The sequence below is a fragment of the Pelmatolapia mariae genome, linkage group LG12 (assembly GCF_036321145.2).
Source record: "Pelmatolapia mariae isolate MD_Pm_ZW linkage group LG12, Pm_UMD_F_2, whole genome shotgun sequence".
NCBI lineage: Eukaryota > Metazoa > Chordata > Actinopteri > Cichliformes > Cichlidae > Pelmatolapia > Pelmatolapia mariae.
In genome coordinates this window covers 27815158-27839415 of record NC_086237.1, presented here as the reverse complement: position 1 = coordinate 27839415, position 24258 = coordinate 27815158, and the positions used below count along the sequence as shown (strand labels likewise).

At 39.1% G+C, this 24258-nt stretch overlaps 1 protein-coding gene across 2 annotated transcripts in view; it reads right to left on the bottom strand.

Moving 5' to 3' along the window:
• Nucleotides 1-24258, bottom strand: part of aopep (aminopeptidase O (putative)) — a 95640-nt gene that overhangs the window by 54782 nt on the left and 16600 nt on the right. Inside the window, exons 7-10 of one of the 2 annotated variants that reach the window (XM_063490435.1) lie at nucleotides 7654-7864; nucleotides 5809-5915; nucleotides 499-601; nucleotides 183-290 (exon numbers count right to left, since the gene is read on the bottom strand). In XM_063490435.1, the coding sequence (XP_063346505.1) occupies nucleotides 183-290; nucleotides 499-601; nucleotides 5809-5915; nucleotides 7654-7864 (529 nt within the window). The remainder of the gene's footprint in view (nucleotides 1-182; nucleotides 291-498; nucleotides 602-5808; nucleotides 5916-7653; nucleotides 7865-24258) is intronic. The other variant, XM_063490436.1, reaches the window with a different exon arrangement.

Genomic DNA, 24258 nt, shown 5'->3' with positions numbered 1-24258 from the left:
AATCATCAATTTGAGAGAAAGCTATTGTAACAATGTGGCAATCAGGTTTACATCAACCTCCCAATAATTTATAAAAGCAGCAAATGTGCTGGAGAGACGGGTCGAGTGAAATAGTTCACACGTGAGCTAAAATGTTATCAGCAGCCTCTGAAGTAGCAGCAGAGATATGTTTCCAGCCTCACCTGGGACAAAATTAGATGGCCGTGGTATTTCTTCACAAATAATTGGAAGAATTCAATAAACTGTTGCTCTCCCACTTGACTGGCCAAGAACCTGAGGAGAAAGTAGCCCTGGACAAAGGGTAAGACATGCAAACAATCAATTATAGACAAACTTCTATAGCACCAAACAAGAAAGCTCACAGAAATAAAAAAAAAACCAAAGAGATACTATAAGTTTATTCGATACTTTGATTGGATCTGGTTCTTTTATTTGTCTTCATTCATTCCCTCCTTTCTTTGTTCATTTCCTACCTTCCTACTACGACATTAGTCTCACCTTGAGGTAGTGGACTTGCATGAAGGGCTTTTCAGGGTTGAGGGCATGCTTAACTGTGGAGGAGCCAGATTCACTGACCTGACCAGTCTTCTCCATGTTAGGTCTGCAGGAGGGCAAACAGAGCAGGGAAGAAAAGATTGCTCACAGAAAGACTGGACAAGTGAAGAGATGGACGTACAGCACACAAAGCGAGATTTTCAGCACACACCATCAGCAGTACTGTGCACAGGTACATGACAAGACTAGAAGGCAAAACAAGAGTGAGATGTTGGAGAACAGGAGCACATTTCTTTTTATTTTATCTTGCTCTCCAGACATTTTAGTTGCAGGAAAACCACCATTTTAACAGAGCAAGAGTACACTGTCAGCAACACTAAATGGCACCGCTCAGGCCATTTCTCAATGGTGAACACATTGCCAAGTTGCCACACTTTGCCAGAGGCAGGCTGGAAATAAAACTGTGGATTTATAATAGCATACTATAGTGTTTATATGACCTCACAGTGCTGTGCTCTAACTTTTACTGCCCGTGAGTCATGGAGCGAACATATAACACTTGCGCACAAAAAAAGCACCCCTGACTACCAGCACAATAGAGCCTCGCTCTGGGTTTCATTTTCCCCGTCACGCAGATACAAATCATCCCCTCAACCTCCATAAAACACACAAACAAACACGCATAAAACCAATAAAAAACCAGACAAACAAATCCCTGACATGGGATGCCGTGCAATGATAGTTTTAGTTAGCTGGTATTGATCAGGATGAGCAGATTAACTCAGTGTGCCAATAGGAAGGCCTTGAAGGATCACCCTCCTGCCAAGTCGATACGGCAGGCGCCTGGCCCACCAATCAATACACCCTTCATCACTGGCTTGCACTTTTCCACAGGACTGCTTCGTGACAGGGCCAGACACACACACGCACACGTACATGGACGATTGGAAAGGCTAAAGGCACAGAGAGTCACATGTGACTGTTTAATTTTTTGACTTGAGCTTAAGCAGGGAGCCACAAGTTGGTCAAATATTTGATTTACACAAGTGTTTGTCCAGGCATGGTGAGCAGAAGAGGGAAGGCAGGATGCAGAAGAGAGGGGGGTAAAGCAGACTAGGGCTGAGGACAAGACAAGGAGGAGGTGTGGGAGAAATCAAGGGCAGAAGATAGACAGGAATGTTTGGTTTGCTTAGTGTACTGAGAGAGAGGAAGTCATCAGCTTCCTGGAATTTCTAAATTCGACTGGTCATTCTTTCAAGCACTTTCATCATGCATCTGAGGGCGTGTTCCCACTTGTGTGGATGTATGCATGTCATATAAATGCTGTGCGAGAGAAATCGCTATGGAAATGACCTGATTTCGGAAAATCTGCCTCAGAAAATGAAACTAATGATGTTGACTCTCCAGAAATAAAGACTTTCATTATTCTCAGTCTGTCAGTGACTGTATATTAATGAATAACACATTTGGGTATAACAAACGGGCTACAAGTTAAAACTTAAAATATGCAATATAGTGTTTGTTTTATATGTGGTCCCTTTATATCAACATTTTCCTTTAAACACTGAATTTTTTTAAAACTTGCTCTCTGTCCAGTCACCTGCCCATTTCAGCCTGTGGCTGTCTGTTCCTTGCGATAAGATGAAATGGACTCTTTTTAAGACAGCGGGATGTGCTGTACCCCTGGGAACTTGTGTGTATGTGTTTGTGGGTCTGAGAGGAAAAAGAAGGATTAGGACAAAAGATGAAAACAGTGACAGAACATGTACTGTCTTTCCACGGAAAATGTAACCATTTCTTATGTCAGAGACACTAGCAGCAGACCACGGAGAGAAAAAAATGTTGATTCATCACTGTCATGTTAAACAAAGGGACTTCAGCCTTCTTTATAAGGGATTTATGGATGTGTGAATCCCTGGGTTTTGCTGCCTCTCTTTGTCAGGGATGATTAACTAAAACTTTAGGAGGAAACGGTGCTTGCTGCCTTCAGCGTCTTGTAATAGCTAAATGTATTTCAGAATAAATGGCGTTCTTATCTGACTTGTAGGGCAGTGAGAGGGGGGGTGTTTGTCTGTGTGTGTGTGCAAACGTAGCCGTGCGTACACCTGGGTGTGTCTGAGATTGAAAGGGAGAGAAAAAGCGAGAGGAAATCAGGAGCTATTACTGACAGAACTTAATGTCAAACGAGAACACACATACACACACGAGAGGTTTATAGCTCCGTGAGCCATATCCTGACAAATTACACTGGGTTGACTGTGGAAACCGGATAAGGTAGAGCAGCGCTCCCAGCAGCCCAGTAAATCAGCAGGGAGAATGGCGTCTGGCCCAGGCTGCCCTAAATATAACTCATCTGAAATGGACTGATAAACACTGGCCACTGGGGCCCCTGCTGGATCATGGGGTGTCAATTGTGACCTACTGAACTTGGAAAGAACAACCTACCATTTAGCCTTTGTGTGTGCATTTGTGTATGGTGAGGACATCTCTTTGTATATATCCCACTGTGGTTTCCTTTCCTTCCCTTCAGCAGATCCTCAGAGAGTCTTCACTGTGTTGTGACACTGAGTTAGTGTTTATGTACATGTGGTTCTAATGCAAATGAAGTTACATGTGGGCTTGGGCACAAAGGTTGTGTATTCCACATGAAAAAGTGATCTGTGTCAGGACTTTGAGGGCCCTACAAAATTCATAAAGCGCTTTACAGTACAGACTAAGATACAATAACTAAAATTGTAAAAATAGATTAAAAAAAAAACCAATAAAGGCAAGCTGACAGAGGCAGAGGTGGTTCCTAAGTTACTTTTTAAAGGTATCATTAGTGTCCACAGATCTTCATGAGGTTCCACAACCTCAAAAGCACAATCACCTTTTATCTTTAACTTGGATCTTGGTACAGCCAATACACCTAATAGATCTTGGTGTTATGTGTGGTTGTAGTAGCTCACTGATATGTGGAGGCATCAAACCGTGATGACCAAAATTTCAAATTGAACCCTTAAACTTCCCAGGGAGCCAGTTTAAAGAAAACAAAAATCTGTGTCACATGGGACCTTTAAGGGGACATGGTGAGAAGCCTCGCAGCAGCATCCTTGGGTTAGTTATCAGTTTTCAAGTTTTCAGGAATTGTTATTCAATTCATACTCTATAATAATGATGATGAGTTCAGAGTCATTTTAATGTCCACTGAGAAAACTGATGAAGACTGCAGTGTGGTCAAGGCCTCAAAAAACCCCACACTTCAGGTTCTTCATCACCTGTATTACCCTCAGGATCAAGAATAAAGATCAAGGTTAATCTTGACTGCTGTGCACTTCATCAGACAACAGTTTTCATATGGAAAACAAAAAACTCAATAACTCTGTTTGTTTTAAAAAAAACTGTTATAATTAATTTTTATATGGGAAATTTCCCCTGGAAAAATAACTATAATTTAGTAGTAATTATAGGTGAAACTAGAAGAGCTGCTCCACGTCAACTGTAATAACTGAGTCATTAGTCATTTACTATCGTAAAACTTTATTTTTCCATCGACGCATACTGTGTGCTGAATTCCATTCTTCACTATGGTGTCACGTCAAATGTCCACAGCTTTATCTGACTTGCTGGGCACTAAAAGGCACTCAACATTACAAATCAGTTAACTCAAACTACATGAACAATGACTGCATTTACCTCATAACTGGCAGCGAATGTCTTAGCTCTTCCCTGGAAGCTGATAAAGAGTTTTTATATAGGAAAGACTCAGAAGATAAAATGTTATAATGAAATGCGTAGATGCACTATAATTACAATGGGCCTCTGCTGAAATTAAACAAACAATAATTAGCTTTGCTAAAATGTACATGCTGACAGAAATAAAGGAACACAAACAGGAGCACATTTGCAGAGTAACAGACGCATTATAGAAGTCACACAGACTAAATGTGTTCAATCATTAAGATCATTAAGCCTGTGAGCAGGGTTCATTTATGCCCCAACTTGCTTTGGCAATCCTTTTGGAGTTATTTGCCACTTTGACAATAATGTGTTTTTCACTACAAATGCAACACACCATGTTTCCATGTAGCAGTCAGTCAAAACATGCAGCCAGGCTTGCAAGCATGTGTGCATGTGTGTGTGCACATACTGTAAAAAGTTTTATGTGTTGATGTAACCCCATCAGGTGATGAGAAACCTAAGCCTGATCCTCTGTAACAACCCATGTGTCTGTCTTGTGGAGGAACACCCTGACCGACACCACTCTCCAATGTATATTTAACCCTTTCCCTCACTGCCAGCTTCTTATTTTAAAGTACATTGTAATTCACAGCCATGGCTGTTTAAGCCTGCCACAAATATAGACGTTATCAGACAGCAATCTTAAAGATCTGGAACAATTTAAATCATAAAAGTTTTAAAAACAAAGGTAAATTCACCAATAAAGAACATCACTAACATCACATGAAGTATTTGAAGCAGGCTGAATTTCACTGTTAAAGTGAATGTGAATATCCATAAATATCACAAGTGTAACCACCAGTGATTTAATGTCTAATGAGAGCTGCAATATGCACAGAGAAATCACCAGCATTTTCATTACCTAAGGGGTTAAGCCCTTGTTGGGGTTTACAGCTATAATCCCCCGATGACACTCTGCTTCCACCCTGGATGAAATAAAGCAGGGTGTGGGTCCCACACTGTCCGTCTGTCTGAATTTATGTGTTTGCACACACTTGCCTTCCTCGTGATGTGAGCTTTTCTAAGACATGACGGTACAGCACACCTGGATATACTTTATTGCCACACCTGCCACACCTGTACCCCTGGAATGCCTAGACTCTACGTTCATGTGTGCGTCTGCATGTGCAGACACTAAGAAAAATCTAGGCACAGTCTGGCCTGAAAATAGAAGATAACATTCACTGTAAAGAATCTGTTCATTGCAAATGCATTTAACTTTTCTTTTTTTTTTTCATCTCAAGGTATATGGATTTTTTATTTTAGCAAGCTGTTTACGGTCAACATAATCATAACATGATGCAAAAATTGGTGGTAACTGAATCAATTAAAAAAATTAAAAACCTAATTTTGCCAACAAACATTAACTTCGTTTTGAGCATCATCCCTGGTGATAAGAGCTGGTGTCTTATACTATCGCCAGAAACCAAACAGCAGTTTGTTTGAAAATTCCACAGATTCCAAGTCTGAAGGCATCACATCATGTTAGAAGTGGACTATGCACAATGAATTGAATTCAGGTAAGGGCTTTGATTCTTGCCATGGTGCTGTTTAGTTACCCTCCAAAAAGTGTTTCTGTATAAAGACACACACCTGAGGATCTGAAGTTCCTCTTTTGAGTTTTGCAACTCATCGGAAAGTCTTCTCCACCTCAGAAGTGCCTTCAGGTCACACTCCTCTGTTTTCTCTTCTAAAGAGAGCTGGAGGGAGACACACGTGGACAAAAGTCAATGTAAAATTGCCATTAAGAAATAGAAAGAAAAAATAGATGAAAAGAGCTAAATATGGTGAATTCCGCAAAAACATAAAGACACTGTGTTAAAAGTGCTCTCTGTTATTCAGTTTGGCAACACTTGGAAGCAGATGTGATTAAATCCTTTCAGCAGAGCAAAGTTCATATCATAAAGGTGTTTAGATTTAACATCACAGACAAAAGAAAAGCACTTGTGTAACTCTAGATGGTGTGGGAATACAAGTGGGAGGATTAGGTCTGTAGCCCCATCAACTACAAGATTAGAGCTGAAGTCAGTGTTGCAAACATTAATGCTACACCCACTTCTTTTATCTATTTAGTCTCATATATTTTTTGCAGGGATCCTTAATTAACCATCTGGCTGTAGAAGGACCTTTGGGAAAATGTGACGTTAAAATTTTTTGGGAAGACAGTCTTTAGAAAAAAAATTACTAATGAATCAACTATGCGACTGATGTGGTTTTACACCTAAAGAGGTATGGTCTATTGATTAATGTTGTGATTGGTTGAGAAAATTTTGTTTGTTTGGCCAACTCTTGTGATTTTTCAAATTTATTTCCTGTTTTTGCTTTTTTGTATTCCAATATTCTCTAGTTGCCTTTTTTTAAAAAAAAGTTTAACGTATGTTTTTGTCACAGTGATGTTTGAACAGACGAAAGGTTGAAAAATGAACCTGCATTTTATGTATTTAATGAATTTTGCTATATGATATTTTAGCAGTATTTGTTTTTAATGACTCAAATTATTTACATATCAATCATTTCTAATGAGAGAAGATTATCTTCTCAGAGGCACCCGCTTGCCTTTATTCTCACTGGCCACTTCATTAGGTACACCTTGCTAGTACCAGCTTGGACCTCCTTTTGCCTTCAGAGTCGTTTTGGTTCTTCGTGGCATAAATTCAACATGGTGCTGAAAGCATTTATGTGAGATTTTGGTTCATATTGACAGAATAGCAGGCATGGACAGGTATGGATATGGCCAGCTCGGGTGATACTAAGGGGTCCAAAAAGTGCAAAGGAAATATCGACCACACCAGGACCAGCAGCCTGAACCACAGATACAAGAAAAGATCTTTGGTGCAAACAACATGAGCGCAAAGTTTCACCCTATTATCTGAATTTCCGCAGCAAAATTAAGAATCATCAGACCAAGCAATGTTTTTTCCAACCTTCTATTGTCTAATTTTGATGATTTCTTTGTGAATTTTAGTATCTTACTCGTAGCTGACAGGAGTGTCACCTAGCATTGATGTCTGCTGCTGTAATCCTTGTAGCTATTTAAGTTGTTGTTAAGGTACTGTTCCCTTCCCATCAGCTCAAGTGATCTGGCCATTCTTCTCTGTCCTTTGGCTCACTGGTTATTTTCTGTTTTTTGAACCATTCTCTGTAAGCCCTAGGAATGGTTTTGTGGGAAATTCCCAGTAGAGTTCCTCAGCAGTTTCTAAAATACTCAGACCAACCCCTCTGCTGCCAACAACCACGCCACATCCAAAGGCACTTAAATCACTTTTCTTCCTTACTGTGCTGCTCAGTTTGAACTTCAGCAGGTTGTCTTAACCTACATGTTTATATGCTTTAATATTTGCATTAACCAGCAGCTGTACAGGTGTAGCTAATGTGGTGGCCGGTGATTGTATGTCACTGTCATACAGTGGTTAATATGGAAAACACATTATCTTATACTTGTTGTGCTTGGGCCCAGATAATGTCTTCAAGACAGGTGGCAAAGCCTTCGCTAATCCATTCTTCAGTCCAGTCTCTGGCTCCGATAACCAGGCCAAACCAGGAGTGGGAAATCTCGTGGCAAATCCTGGATCCACACAGAGACAGGTTTTCTTCAGAACCGGGACTCCCAGCAGACAACACACTCTGGGACAGGAAAATTATATGGGGGCTGAGGAAGACAAAAGTAATGACACAATAATAGCATGTTTGGAAAAAAAAGCACATTCTAAAGGCAAGAAAGGAGTGTGAGGCACAAATCACAGATAAGTATTAGGCAATGTTTTGATAAAAATATTGTAATCTAGGAGGTTCACAGAGTGAAAGATGAGAAAATATGTTGCAGACATCAGAATTAATAGTAAAGAAAAAATTAAACTAACAGAGACACAGAGATCTAGTGTTTTTCTGTGCAGAAAGATCAAGATGCTGACGTAACGCTCCACACCTCGGATTATAGAAAATTTGGCCTTAACCTGTCATGTAACACAACCCCACATATTTCCTAGTGAAAAAACTGCCCATCCTTTTCTCAATTTCTTCATTATGTTTAGAGAAGGGCAACTTACTCATGCAGAAGGCTTGCCAAACCTAAATGCCACAATTTCCCAGGACTGGACTTGTTAAATAACAGTGGGTAAAATGATTTGAATTAAAAGTGAGTGACGCAAGTTCAGTAGGTTTTTTCCAACATTTACAGATTTATGATGCCAGAGTGACTTTTGAAAACTAGATAAATATTAGATATAGTTAAAACACTTCAGATTGTGTATTTGAAGCATATGCAAACACTAAAAGTGATATTTACCTAGGTGCACCCTCGATATGAATGCAAAAGTAGTATATGCAAAACATTCAGATAATAACTACTCAAACAAATCCTCAAAGTGCTTTTAGTGATGCCCAAGATAAGAAGCCTTTTCTGCTTTTCTGCACAAAGGGATAAAACAGCAAGATTTTTTTTTGCCCAAATTAAAAGATAATATTTTCCCTTTGTGCCATTCTTTGATAACGGATTTTAAAGTCTAAATTAAGACTAATTATCTTGTTATACAAGCCCTTACTTCTTAATTAAGTAAATAGACTTTAGTTTTAATGATGGTTTGGAAAGAAAGAAAATTTTTTTAAAGGGGACATTTCTGGTCTTATTAATTATGACCCAGCAGAGAATAATGACTGTTGCATGCATCTTTTAAAGTTCTTCTTTACGTATTGCCTACTTTTTCACCCATTTTTAGCTCGTCCTTTTACCTGACCATTTTTATAGGAATGTTTTGTTTGTTAAGCCACTTAACACTGACCCATGAATCAGTCAAACAGAAAAAAGCAGCTAATTCAAGGGATGAACCAATGTTGTGTCTACACATGACAAACAACTTAGCAAAGAACCAATTAACAAAGACTAAATTATACCTTTAGGCACTTTGTTACTAGGAGCATGTCATAAAACACATTCTTTCTTCCACTTTCTTTAATTGCATCTATTAAAATGCCAAAGAAGCCAAAATAGTATTTTCGCACCAACGAGATATTCACAGTGCTGCACTTGTTCCACACTTTGTCACGTTACAGCCTTATTTTACAATTTATTAAGTTAATTTTTCACCTCAAAATTCTGCACGCAATACACCATAAAGTGAAAACATTTGCTTGAAATTCTTGCAAATGTATTAAAAAAAAAAAATATATATATATATATATATATATATATATATATATATAACATATAAATAAATACTCAGAGCCTTTGTTCAGTACAATATAGAAGTACGTTTGGCAGCAATTACAGCCTTTTTGAGTATGGTGCTACAATTTGGTGCTACTATTTTTGTGCAGTTTCTCCTGTTCTTGTTTGCAGAACCTTTCAATGTGCATCAGGTTGGATGGGGACCATCGGTGCACAGCCATCAGATCTCTTCAAAGATATTGGATCACTTGTGAACTGGATACTGTGAATGTCACCCAAGAACATCCACCTTCACCACAGTCTAAGGTCGAAAGCATTCTGGAGCAGGTTATCATCAAGGATGTCTCTACAATGCTGCATTCCCCTTTCCCTCAATCCTGACTAGTTTCCCACTTCCTGCTCCCCAAAATCATCCCCACAGCATGATGCTGCCTCCACCATGCTTCAATGTAGGAATACTATTGGAAAGGTGATGAGCAGTGCCTGGTTTCCTTCAGACACGAGACTTGGTTGGTATTCAGACCAAAGAGTTCAATCTTTGTTTCATCAGACCAGAGTCCTTCAGGTGCCTTTTGTCAGACTCCAGACAGGCTGTCATTTGCCATTTAATGAGGAATAGCCAATTTACCAAAATAGACCGAATTGGTGGAGTACTGCAGAAATCGTTGTCCTTCTTAAAGGTTCTCCTCTCTCCACAGAGCAATGCTCTACCTCTGTCAGCATGACCATTGGGTTCTTGGTCACCTCCCTGACTAAGGCCCTTCTACTATGATCACTTAAACTGGCCAGGCAGCCAGCTCTGGGGAAGAGCCCTGATGGTTCCAAACTTCTTCCATTTACAGATGGAGGCCACTGTTCTCATTGGGACCTTCAGGGTTGATCATTAATGATTTTTCTGTACCCTTCCCTGTGCCTCAATGTAATACTGTAATACAAAATATGGAACAAGCGAAGTTTTATGAACTATTTCGGAAAAGTAATACTATTACCAAGCTAGTCCTTGCCATTACAGGTTCAGCAACATCCATATCAAGCTTGGTATCACAGGAATAAATAAGTGATTTTGCACTAGTAGAGCAGGACCAATCACAGGGTTCTATCAAAGCCAAGGTCATGGCTGAAGACTTTTTTGGAGCATTCTTTAGTTCATTCTTATGTAACAGGCTGTTGATGCCCCGAGGGGCTTAGGGCTGACTGTGCGTGAGAGGCAGGCTATTCTTCTTCAGAAGAATGAGAGAGGGGTCACAGAGGTGCGAATGAATGGCCTCCCTCTCTCCTGACTCATACAACAACACCGGACTGTCTAGAGTTCCTTTCAAACTTGCTAGATCTTAAGCGTCCCAACCACCATTGACCTGACACCGGTGGGAGAATTTATGGCAAACTGCAGGTCCTAGTGAAAAGCACTTTTCAAAAGGCCACACCACCCCACTCATGTGACAAATATGTTAAAGATGCTATAATGTGTGGCTTAGTAGACCACACATTATAGCATTTGCCCCATGCAGAGTGGTCTTACTTTCAACTTCTGAGACACAACAGCAGCAACTGCTTGACCTGTTGGGTTGACAGTAAGACTAAGACCCCATATTGCTGCTATTGATGAAATACAGTAAGCTGTAAAATGAGATGCTCTCATCAAGGAAAGATTACCATCTTAAACCACCAGATGACAGAGGAGTTATTTTTTTCTTTGCCATAACCTAATTATGGTGACAAGCTAAGTCAATTATAAAGGAAAACAGTGAGTAAAGACATAGCTTAGGCCGGGTCTGACACACAGCCTGTTTTAGAGGAAAACAAAATCAGATATCTGAACAGCACAACTACTCTTTATTTCCCAGGGGATTGTTACATCAGACAGAAAGCAGGCCCTCCCCTTCAGTTATTTAGGAACATGTCAACATCATACAATGGGGTCTTATGAGCATCATTTCCGAGACAGCATCTCAAATCTAATTCCATGTTATTCCTGATTACACAAACAAAGGCTCTCACTGGAGCAGGAGATGCTAACATTAGCATATGAGTTTCTTTGTAGCTTAATCTTATTCCCCCACAATTGGATAAGCACGCCTTTGTTGTCAGTTACAGCACAGTGTTTGTGTGTGAGTGAGTGAGTGAGTGAGTGTGAAACACAAAGACAGCCTTTCAGAGACGGCGCTTGCACATGTTCCTCTGAGGGAGACGGAATCCATCACTACAGTGACAAATAGTGTCACCCCACCATGGTGGTGATGAGCAACAACAGCATCTTTCACGTTCACTGATACACTGACTGACATTAGTTGACATCGGGGACCTGTCATGAATACATGCATGGTAAGACCTCCATACAGATTCATGTATATGTACTACCTGCACATGTGTATGCATCTTTTAAGCCCACAAAACATCTGAGTCTAGGGTCTGCTGCAGGGATGAATGGCTGTACCTGATATGTATTGTACATTTTCAGCGCTGTTTAGAAACAAAGCCTCACAATAATTTGTAAGTAAACTGCTTTAATTGCACATTATGTTTAAAAAGAAGCTATTCATTGAACCTGTTGATTTCACTAACAACTGCAATCAATCACAAAACACAGAGTGATAATACTGCAAGACTACAGAAAATTACAAATACTACTAGAAATTCAAATGACAAACTGTCATTTATCAGTTTATGCACAACAGAACTACCACAAGAGCAAACTTTCTGTTTGAATAGCAGCCAATCGGAAGAAAGTTGGCTTAAAAAGAGGATAGCTTTAAAGGGAAAGGAGCGGAAATGTACTGTTTCAGACACTGCGTGAATTCAGGGGCTGGACAAAGGCCTAGTACATAATGAGGAACGAATGTTTGGACCTTGAACCATACAGTCCAGGAATAAAATCATGGAACTGGAAATAAGCATAACAGGTCTCCCTGATGTTTTGAGGGCAATGAAAAGGACAAAGTTACAATTTTTTGTAAACTTGATGTTATTGATTGAGAAATTATATTCATAAAAAGAGACTGGCAGACTTGAAAGCCAAACTTTCAGCCTTTTCTTGAAGAACTGCATCAAAATGGCACCACCGTATGAATGAGAAAAGGATAACCCAGAAGGTCACCTGGCAGAGCTTATAACATGTTTCAAGGTCTTGTCTTTGGTGGAAGAGTTTGAGCTCAAAACTGGCCCAGACCGTTTGTTGTTTTCATGCCCTACCTTTTTGTATATATATCAATTTGACGAAAGAATTTTAAAGATTTACACAAAAACAACCAAAACTAGCTAGATTCTGGTGAAAAAGAAACACCCCATCATTCAGGAGCTTGTATAACCATCAGTAACGAAAAAGAATAAAGCCCGTATGACTTTATCAGTCTATCACATCATTGCCAAGGAATTTCGTCCCACTCTTCTTTACAAGATTGCTTCAGTTTATTGAGGTTTGTGCACAGCTTTCTAAGGTCCCACCAAAGCAGTTTAATCAGTTTGAGATTTGGACTTTGACTGGACCATTGTAACAAATGGCTAGGCTCAGTGTCACTACTGGTAGTACGAGGTGATTCCTGGACCCTACAGAGGCTGCACAGGTAGTCCAACTCCAGGACAGCACATCAATATGTGCCATTGTCAAAGGGCTAAGTGTGTCTCCCAACACAATATCAAGAACATGAAGAAGATTGAAGGCAACAGGCAATTACTCTAAGAGAGCTGGACAGGGCCATAGAAGTTCCTTAACCTATCAGTAGGACTGTGTTGGGAGACACACTTAACCTTCTGTGCGAGGAGGAACAGGATGAGCATTACCAGAGTCCTACAAAACAGCCTTCAGCAGACCACTGGTATGAATATCTCTGACCAAACAATCAGAAACAGACTTCATGAGTGTGGCCTGAGGGCACGGCATGCTTTAGTGGGCCCTGCGCTCACTGCCAAGTACCATGGAGCCCGATAGGTGCACTACTGTGCGTTTCACAGATGAGAGCAGGTTCACCTTTAGCACATGTTGCAAATGTGAAAGAGTCTGAAGAAGTCGTGGAGAACATTATGCTGCCTTTAACATCTTTCATCATGACCAATTTTGGTCAGTGATGTTCTGGGAACCCATATCCATGCAGGGACCCACAAACCTCCCCAGGCTAGGTATCAGGACAACAACACAACAACGCCCTACCTCATGTGGCGAGAGTATGCAGGCAGATCCTGGAGGATGAAGGTATTGGTACCATTAGCTGGCCCCTAACACTTGTCTTACCTAAATCCAATAGAAAACCACTGGGACATTATGGAGCTCAGTGATGCCCAGGTGTAGATATGGGAGGGCAACCCCCAGGACACCATGCGTTGTCTCATTCACTTTGATTTTCCAGGTGTCTTTGAATTCAACCCTGTGTAGGTTGATCATTTCTATTGTCATCAAACAATGTGGCATCTTATTGTTCCTAACACACTATCCAGTCCATGTCAGTATAGATATCCAGTGTGATTTTTGTCCTTACATGTTTTCTACGTGTTAAGATAAGTTGACCTTTATTAGTCCCACAGGTGGGAAATTTGTTTCGTTACAGCAAAAGTGCAAAGTTATGTAGCAGAAATTAGAAAACACTGGAATGCAATAAAATAAAATAAAATACTATATACAATAGAATAAAATAGAATAATATATACAATAGAATAAAATAGAATACAAATGCTATATACAACTGAGTAAGAAAATACAAAAGTACAACTTTGTCAGAAAAAGAATTGCACATATAGCAGTCTTATTGCACGTGTTCCCTTTATTATTACTTTTTTAGCAGAGTATTTTAGTATAGTGAGGAGTTCACAGTCAGCTCAGTGACTATAAGGTGCACAGGTCCTGGGGTTTCAAAAGAAATCCAAAATGTCACCCCTCCATAACAGTGTTAGATAGCTGGCATGAGATGTTTGTGTTGTTATATTTGGGAACATGGCCACACATGTCCATGTTGACCTGCTCTGTCCAAAGAACATTACTTCAGTCATATGGTTTGTTCAGATGCATCTTTGCAAATCCAAGCCATGCTTCCATATTCTTTTTTGAGAGGTTTTAACCTGGCAACCCTTTCATACAAGGCGTAATTGTATGTCATAACTTTAACATTTAACATGCTAACTGAGGACTGTAGAGTCTGAGCTCTGAGAGTAGCTCTTGGCTTATTTACTATGTCAGTATTGCACAGCCTGACTTTGTGATGAATTTGCAGGGTTGTCCACTCCTGGGAAGATTGTGACACTGTGTTAACAGACACCTGAATGCTCCAGACCAGCAAACTGCCAAAAGGTCTGCTTTTAAAGAGGTGCTTACACTTGTTGATGATCAATTAAGATTACCAACACCTCCCTGCTCCTAATTCTCCTAAGTCCTATGATAGTAGGGTTAGTTTTTCACATGAGTGCATAGTGTCCTATGAAAACTTTCTTTTTGTTGTATGCAAATTTGTTCTAAACTAACTCTACCTGATATATGCTCTCTATTGCTGTGTTAAGTGTTTTTTATGTTTCTTTTATTATCGACAATTCGAAAAAAGTTTTTTTTAAAAAGAGAAGAAACATATCTAGTACATCACCACTTAGACATATCTGAAGAAAGACATTTGTAGTCACATTTCAAACCGACATCTAAATTTGATTTTAATCCAATTTTCAAAAAAATCCACTTAATGCTGTTTTCTTTTTCCTGTTCAGGCTTTCTAAAATTAACTTGGGTACAACCTGGATATGCCAAATAAAACAGATTGGGACTTGTATTCTAAATAAAGGGCTTAGTTACTTGGCTGCATGCAACATCTCACATTTTGGAACGTTAGCATTCATTTCCTTTACACATAACGCGCCCTCTCAGTGTCAGTTGAATGTACTAATTCAATCACCTCATGAATAATGAATCTTTCTCAGATTTAGCCATATGTCACTTGAGGCACCTCTTCTCCTGTGCCTCCCTGTAAGATTTACAGTGGCCAACTGCAACAAACCAGCTACATGAATAAAAATACACCTGCACCTTCATTTCAAGGACTAAAAATGTTGGTAAACAAGCAGCTGGCTTTGGGCTGTATTTTCTCCGTGTGCATGTGTTTTCATGTGTGTGTGTTCGTGTAGTGTCTGAAGCACATAAAAGGAAGGAAGAGGAAATTAGTTTACCTGGACTACATCTATACCTGCATTTCTCATCCTGTGTCATTTCCACTTCCACTATCATTTTCACCTAAAATGATAAAACACAAAAGACTTTGAGTCTAATAACTGAAAAAAGTGTGTGAAAATATAAAATGTCCTCTGTGAACATTAATGGGTTAATGATTGATGATGGAAGGTTTGATTGGGCCTTGGATATCTTTATGTAAATTAATTCATACTTGTTGCCCCCGTTTTGTGTCTGCTTTTGATGTCAGCGATCTTCATTTGTTTTTTAATTGACTGCTAGCTGTACAACACATTGCCCTTTGGGTGTAATAAGGCTTAACTCTGCTCACTGGTCTTCCCTTTTTAATCATGTTCTTCTGAACAATGCATTAAAGGCATGGAGTTATACTTTCTGACATTTAATTAGATTTGAAATATAACTTTTCTTTGCTGATAATTATACAACTCAGAGAAAATACGCAAGGGCTTCCAAACGATGTAATTCATTAATTTCCAGAGGTTGTTAAACAAATATGATCATGATCTGAGGCTATCTGCACATAAAATAACAGACATGACCTTCGCTGACCTTTCTGATGGCAGTACCCTATTGGGTCCTTGACACAAAATTCAAGGCTGGTTAAAGCCATCCTGTGCTTTCTCACATGACAACCTCGTGACTCTGAGTCACCCAGGGTGACTTGGCCCTGAGTTCCAGAGGTGTGAGCCAGGGCAAGTCTTCAATTTGGTGAGACACAGATTGCAATAGTGTTTTGCTACTCCATCTCTCCATCCATTATTCATCCCTTCATTTCTCCATCCCCTGTTCCTGGCTGTAGGCCGTTTTTTACCCCAGCGGGACACTTCCATGCATAATGCAGCAAGGGCCCTATCATAGTTCTATAATTGACAACCCCAGTCCAGCTCAGCCCATAGCTGGGACACCAGTAAAACAGCCCCATGAGACAGAACGATGTGGAAAAAAGATGATGAGAACAGAGTGTTGATCCTGCATGTGTGAATGAAAGAGTGCAGATAGAGAGACTGAAAAAAATGTGAAAACAGGGGGGAAAAAAGAAGGTTAAATGAAAAAATTATCTGATAGATATTTATTGAAATATTGAAATCCTGTTGTTTGTCACGGTATCCTCTCCATGATAACTATTAAGCTGCTCAATCTCTGTAGCACAGATGATGTTACAGTGTTTCACACTTCGTGCACATATTGAAACAAACACTAAGACACGCTATCAGACCTGTGAGACCTGTGAAAAACACACATATAAGACAAATTACAGCTTGTCCAAGCAAAGGTTGCAGGGCTGGGCTTTCTAATGTCAGCTTATGGGAATAAGCTTTGTCTCTTTTCCCTTCGTCTCGGACAGTCTGTGGGTTATTTCAGACACAGGGGCCTATTTGACGAAACTCCTACCACCCTCTGTTCTTTTTTAACAAGTCTGACTTCAAATGTCTGGCATTCTAGGCTGGCTGCAGATCAGCTCACTGCTCCCAGACGGGGCCCCACAGGGCCAGGCCAAATGCCACTCCATGTAGGGCCTGATCACATGAACAAGGGCCAGGCTGGGGCCCCCAGAGAGCTGCCCCACCCACAAACACATCATCGCATCAGACTCTGAAAATAAATAGCAGAAAAAGATATCAGAGGTCATCAGGAACAAGGAGGCGACTCTGTGCCTCAAGTAAGGGGAAAATGAGGCTTTGTAGTGCCGGCGCATGAGGAATGAGTGACACGTTTCAAGGTTAGACTCTAGTTGTTGTCAAGTGCTTATACTTAAAAGCTCAGTCTTGGATGCCATGCCAGAGAGTGACCTAATGAAATCGACAAATAGAAATCTGTTTGTAGATGCAATAAAGTAATATAACCTGTGGGCATAACAGAGCACACACATAAACAAGCAAGAAGTCCAAATGTAGACCACATCAACACTCACCCACATACTTTCAGCAAATCTCCTTTCAGTGCGTATCAGCTGGAAAGGGAGAGCAGATGTCTGATCCATCCTCCCTTAACAGTAAAAACAATCCACAGTGCAGCTTGTTCTTTGTTTAGTTCAGAGCCTCAAAAGTGATGTCATGCCAGAGGAATGTTCTTAAGAGTGTGTTTTTGAGCGGATATTTAAAACACTATGGATACCTATTGGGTTTGTGGGTTATTGTTCCAAGGCAACCAAAATACATTAACCCAAACAGCAAAAATTAACATGAATGTCACTAAAGGGATAATTTGATACTTCCTAGAGATCACCTGTAGAGGCAACATGTGGTATATAATGATATCCAAATATCACAATTTAAAAAAATACCAAACTTTTGCAGTCCAACACTATCTTAATGCAATGCAGTTGGAAAAGCTACTTTCAGCTGCTGTCTTATTCACAAGCAGTCATTAATTAAGCGCCTTGAGGCGACTGTTGTTGTGATTTGGCGCTATATAAATAAAATTGAATTTAATTGAATTGAACTATGGTGGGTAGCTCTGCATGTTTGATTTGACAGACTTTTTACACCTTCCTAAGGCAAGCCCAAGGGATTTGTGTCTTCTAATGTAATTTATTTAATATGATAAATTTAAACAACCTATGTAATGCTCACAACTTAATATTATATTGTAAAAAGACCTGATATGCACTGTCTCGTAATTACCATTTAACAAAAAAAATCTATAGGCTACAGTTCTACACACCAACACAAATCCCTATCCTACCAAGGACACACATATAGGACACACAAAGCTGACATCACAAAGCAAAGATGAAAACCAGCACAAAGAGACTTTAAAGCAATCGCCAGAGTGATTCTGCTTTAGAAACATGAACCAGCACAAATTGAGGCTGCAGCCTGACTGTTCATCGGTTTGTTACTTGTTGAAGTTCAGGGTCTGGCTGCTGTGCTGGGGTCGGCATACACTCAGCTTTAATGCTTTAACCACTGCATTCTCATCCTTTTGTGGACTAAAAGTAAAAAAAAAAATAACAGTAATAAAAGTCAAATAAAAGTAAAGTCCATATCCACACTGCAGACTGTGTTCCTCCTCAGACACACAAACTGAAATCAACTGTAGCACAAGTGCAAGAACCAATAAGCAGGCAGACTAACAATTGCAAGGAACTGAATTACTAGGAACAGGTTCTCTACAAGAACTTCAGGGACACCGCCATCACTTTCCACAATGATGTGAGTTTTATATTCCCATGGATCAACCAAGAAAGAAGCACCTGCTAAGCACCTTCAAGCTCGACTGCAATTTGCAGCTGCCCACATTAACAGGCCAAATGGATCCTGGTGAGAAGTTGATGGTCCAATTAGAGAAAGACTGAGTTATTTTGCCACAATGACAAGAGGTATATTGGGAGGAGTAGAGGTGACTACCTCCAAAGTATTTAACTTCACATCAAATCAACAGATAGATGGTTAAAACTTGGATACAATGATTCCAAACACACATCAAAACAGGTTTGGGATGGATGAAACAGTCTAATATGAAGCTTCTGAAATCATCTTCCTAAAGCCCTGACCCTAACTCTATTGAAAATCTGTACTATACTTAAAAACTGTGTCCGTGCCACAAAAGCAACCAGTATAAATGAACTCTACCAATTCTGCCAGGTTAAATAGCAAGAATTATTGCTGATGGCTATCACAAGCATTTACCAACTATTAGTTGGTAATTTAATAAAATTACTTAAATGTTCTTAATAAAAGTAAGTACTGAAAGTGATGTATACTTTTGACCCTGTGTGGCTTAGAGAAAATCCTAAATATATTCAAACTTGTGAAGCAAATTCTCTCTTTTTTAAACTTATTAAAGATGCATGCTGTACAATCATTCAACAGTGGAAAAATATAAGTTCAAAGAAATCATTAAAAGTCCCAAATTACCATGAGAGTCATAGCCATGATGAGTGTGTGTAAACGTCTGACCACAACTGTATATTTGCCTCTAAAAATTGAAAAGAAAAAACCCAAAACTGACCACAACAAAGAGTGGGGACCCAGGAGGGAAAACGTACCAGCATTTAATATGTTTCTATCATGGCTGGCACTGGATATAAAACACCGGGACATGACCACAATGTAATTAACACATAAAACACCACACAAAAGCATGAATGCCAGTAACAGCATCTGCCACTTACACAGATTACATCATAGGCTCCTCAAAGATTCGCTGCAGAAATCTAAATAAGCCATAAGTTTGAAACACTCCACTTTAGCACCTGTCTTGTTTAGGTTCTGCTACCATAAAGCTTAGCCTGCTCTGACTGGTGGGCTGAACTACTGAAATATAAGTAAAATAGCACTGGTACCTAATTAATTCGAACCCCTTTTCTAGAGCTGGGCAATAGAACAATAACGATATGTATTGCGAAATAACTTTTTCTCGATAGAAAAATTAAACTATTGCGATAGGCCTCATCTCTCTTGTCCTCTTAAAAAAAAGAAAAAAAAGAACAGCCAATCCAAATTAAGTAGCGCAGAGCCGAACCAATCACAGCCGCAGCGTCACGTCACGTGACTTGTTACGTACAGCACAAGTGCCAAGGCGCACATGTGTATTTGTTTTTGCAGCCGGGCTTCCCGGGTAATGAAGGAAATGAGTTTGCCGACTAGAGAAAAATCAACCGAGAGCGTGAGCGAAGGTTACCGAAGAAAAAATCAAGGATGGTTCCAATGCCGGAGAGATTGTCGAACGGAAGAGCCATAGAAGTTCCGTAGTGTGAAGGTATTTCGGCTATTTCAAGTCTGACAAAAAACACAGTAGCGCGCACTGTAAATTGTGCCGAAAGCAAGTCTGGAAATACAATAAACCGGTGCATGCTCAATCTCTGACTGAAAGCGCTAATTCGTCATTCGGCTTTTGTCAGACTAAAGTAACTGTTAAAACTGTTTGAAAAGCTAAGCTATACAACAAGGAGAGATTGAGAATTTCCTTTTAGTTCTCAGTTTATTTGATATTGACAAAAGTTAGTCAATTTTGTCTGTTCTTCTGTAAAACAAACTAAGATTTATTTTTAGAATTAATATTTTGTTTCTAAGTGGAATTGACAATTTAGTAGTCTGTTTTGTTTGTTCTATTTTGAAACTTAAACGCTTTAGCGGCTGCCTTTTGTGTAGTTTGCAATATTTGCCTTTATTTATCTGAAACTGAAGTCTCATGTTCCTTAAGTACATCTACCCTGTTGAACTTATTATGGGAAATAAATATTTAAATCAAAACAAGCTGCAGATTATTTCACATTTTACTTGTGAGCAACGGCACATTTAAATCTTACAAATATAGTTATTTGGCTTATATCGTGATATATATCGTTATCACCTGAAATGAAAAAAACATATCGTGATATGAAAAAATCTTATATCGCCCAGCTCTACCCTTTTCTATGAGTCTCAGTATCACTCCTTGAGAGTTATTGGCTGGCAACAAATCCTGAACTTCTTTCACACATGTTTGAACCCAAATCTGAAACACTTCTGCAGAAGTTGCTATATTCAGTGTTAGGGACATTATACAGAAAGAGTAATATGCCACATTTTACTTGTTAAATTACTCACTATATCACATAACATTGGAGTGAAATTAACTTTCAGTTGCTACCAACTCCAAAACAGCACAAGACCCTTTCCCAGTAAGTACAAGATTGTTTCCAAGATATGCACGTCTCCAGCCCTCAAAATTTGTACAATTTGTCTAGATCTCCTATACCAAGTCTGTCTCTCTGTCCCTGTTTATTGATTTAAAATTGTTGTCAAAGTTTCCAAACTTTCCGGCTGTCACTCAACCAATTTTGACATAACACTAATCTGTGGGCATACACTCAAAACTAATGGAAAATTAGACACATGAGAAATTTGCTAATGTGGCTAATGCAAAGGTAGGAATAATCCGCTTGTTCTTCAGTTCTATAAGGGACATGCACAATGCGTTGATGAGCACTAAAGACCAATCAGCTATATGCAACTACAGACCAATCGTCAGTCAGCCTGACGTAACATTTACCTACATGACATAACCCACATTCCTCTATGACTGTAACTACTTGCATCCAAACCCCATCGCTCTTCACACACAGCACTCAGAACCCTCTTTTAGCTTCCACTTTCGCCTTAATGAAAAAGACAGGACAAATCTATTTCACAGAATTATAATTTGAGACATTTTCTTGCCTGCAGGGTAATAAATAGACTGCTTTTTTTTCTATCTTATGTAACGTAAGCGTATGAGACAGTGAGGAGATGGAAAGTGAGACCACTCAGTGCTCCGAGCCTATATAAGAAGTGTTTGACAGAATGGAAAGATGGATTAGGGCGAGACTGAAGTGAAATTAGCCAACGAGCAGAGCTGTTTTTTTCTGCAGAGGGTTTGGGTTGCCACCTGACCAGGCTGCGTACCCTTGAGACAAAACACTGCAACTGAGGGCTATAGCGTAGATGAAACATGTTTTATGTTTCACATATATACTAACAAAAGAAAATATAATCACTGCACTGTACTATTAATAGTTGTTACCTCATGATCTTAACACTAAGGACAAAAGTGGCCCAAATAAACTGAATCCAAAGCAGAATGGTTGAACAACAAAGTTGGTGATAAAGAGGCCAAATCAATCAATGATCAGTCTGCCTCCTTACACCTTCCCAGCCCATCTCAGACTTAAAGTGGACGATTTACCTTAACTTGTATTTGATTCTGGTGTTTTCAACATGTTTTCAGACAATGAGTATTAGCAAAAGGCTCAGGCTTCAGACTATGCTAAATGCTCAGTTTGTAACAGTGCTTTTTTTCACTCTTGGATCTTTACGACGTCAAAGAATGGCCACAGCCTTTTGCGAGGGTTAGGGTCAGCATACAGGGTTATATTTCTTGTTAACTTTGACATGCATATCCCAAAGCGAGATATATGAAGCTGAAAATAAAGACAAAAGGGCAGTGGTTCTTACTGAAGACCTAAACCATTTAAAAAGTGTGATGATACAGCATGTACAGAACTGTGCAAAAATCTTGAGCCAGCCCTCATTTCTTTATATTATTTTTGCTTCCAAGGCACCAAACTTTCCTGTAATTTATAGTGCTCTTTCTGAATTTCTTTCAAAGTTGTTTTTTTTTGTTTTGTTTTTTTCAGTCCAGTCCTTCACCACTTTCAAAGGAATGACTTTTGTTGTTTGTTAAGCCACTTAACACTGACCTATGACTCATTCAAGCATAAACAAGGCACTTATTTCAAGCAATGAACCAGTGTGGTATTTCTACATAACATAAATTGTATCTTTAGGCACTTTGTTACTAGCAGTCTTAAAAAACAACTTTAGTTCCAATTTCTTTAGTTAAATCTAGTAAAAATGCCATATATACATAAAATAGTATTTCTGCACCAACAAGATGATTTCTGAAGACCCACAAACTTGGCATATTTCAGTATGCTTTGCAGTGGTTCCTTAAAAAGTGTTTCCTCTGAAAGTAATGCCCTTACTAGAACATATTTGAGAGACATATTTGGACATTCAACTGGTCCATCTACTGTTCAGTGAAGCGTCACTGAACTGAAAGTGAGTGGAAACAGGTCTAATGAAGAGATGAGTACAAATTTGAGAGTTCTAGTTCAAATGACCATCAACATATACAGAGGAGATCAGAAGATATGTACAACAGTGACTGTTTATAGCCATCTATAAAACACGGTGAAGGCTCTGTTATGGTTTGGAGCTACATTTCAGCCAGTGGTGTTTGAGATCTTGTCAACACAGAAAAGTAACATCAGAGTTTGATCCACCATTCAATACCATCTGTAAAACATCTGATTGGTAACAGCATCATTTTTCAGCATGACAATGATCCCAAACACAGTGCAAATGTAGTAAAAGCATACCTGGATAGAAATACCACACAATGGAGTACTATCAATCATGGAATGGAACTGGAATTCCCAGAGCCTGGATTTCAACATTCATGAGAGAAAAGGGAAAAAAAGGCAGAGAACATCCAAAGAAAAGCCTGAAATGTTCTTCAAGACTGGAGAACCTTTCCTGAAGACTACTTTAAAAAATTGGAAGAAAACCTGTCTAAAAGAGTTCAGGCAGTGCTGTGAAATAAAGGTGGTCATACCAAATATTCTCTTTCAAGGTAGAATTATTAGGATTAGAACTGTTTGTTAGAAAAACTCTGCTTATGACTTATATACTGCAATTTCATTTATGTTTGAAAGTGTCAATGAGTCACTGCATTTATTTTTCATTTCCTATGAAAATGTAAAGCCACGAGTGGCTTAGCCATTATTTTGAAAAGGGGATTATGTCACAGGGTTATATGATGCATCAGTTTTAATCTCACCAACCTCACCCTATTCTTGATTCAGATGTTTTCAAGGGATTTAATGACAATAAGACAAAAACTACCTTTAAAAAAACTATTCTTTAAATCGCTTAGATTATGGAGAACTTGTGCATAAATCAAACTACAGACAAAAACATTAAAAAAACTTTCAGATGTATGTAGCTCAAATTAGGATTCATTGTTGTTAATAGGAAGAGCTGCAGCCATGCCAATTTAGAATTTACTAAAATTTAGTAAATATGAAATATTTCACTAAAAGATACTTGAAAATAAAACAGTGAAGAAGAAAAAGGGCATCATCTTGATTTGTAGTCAACCCCTGTAGTAAACCCTTAATGTTCATAAGAAAATCCAACCTCCAGTAAGTCTTATTGAAATATTCTCATGGGTGAAATTTTAACTTGCTCAAGGA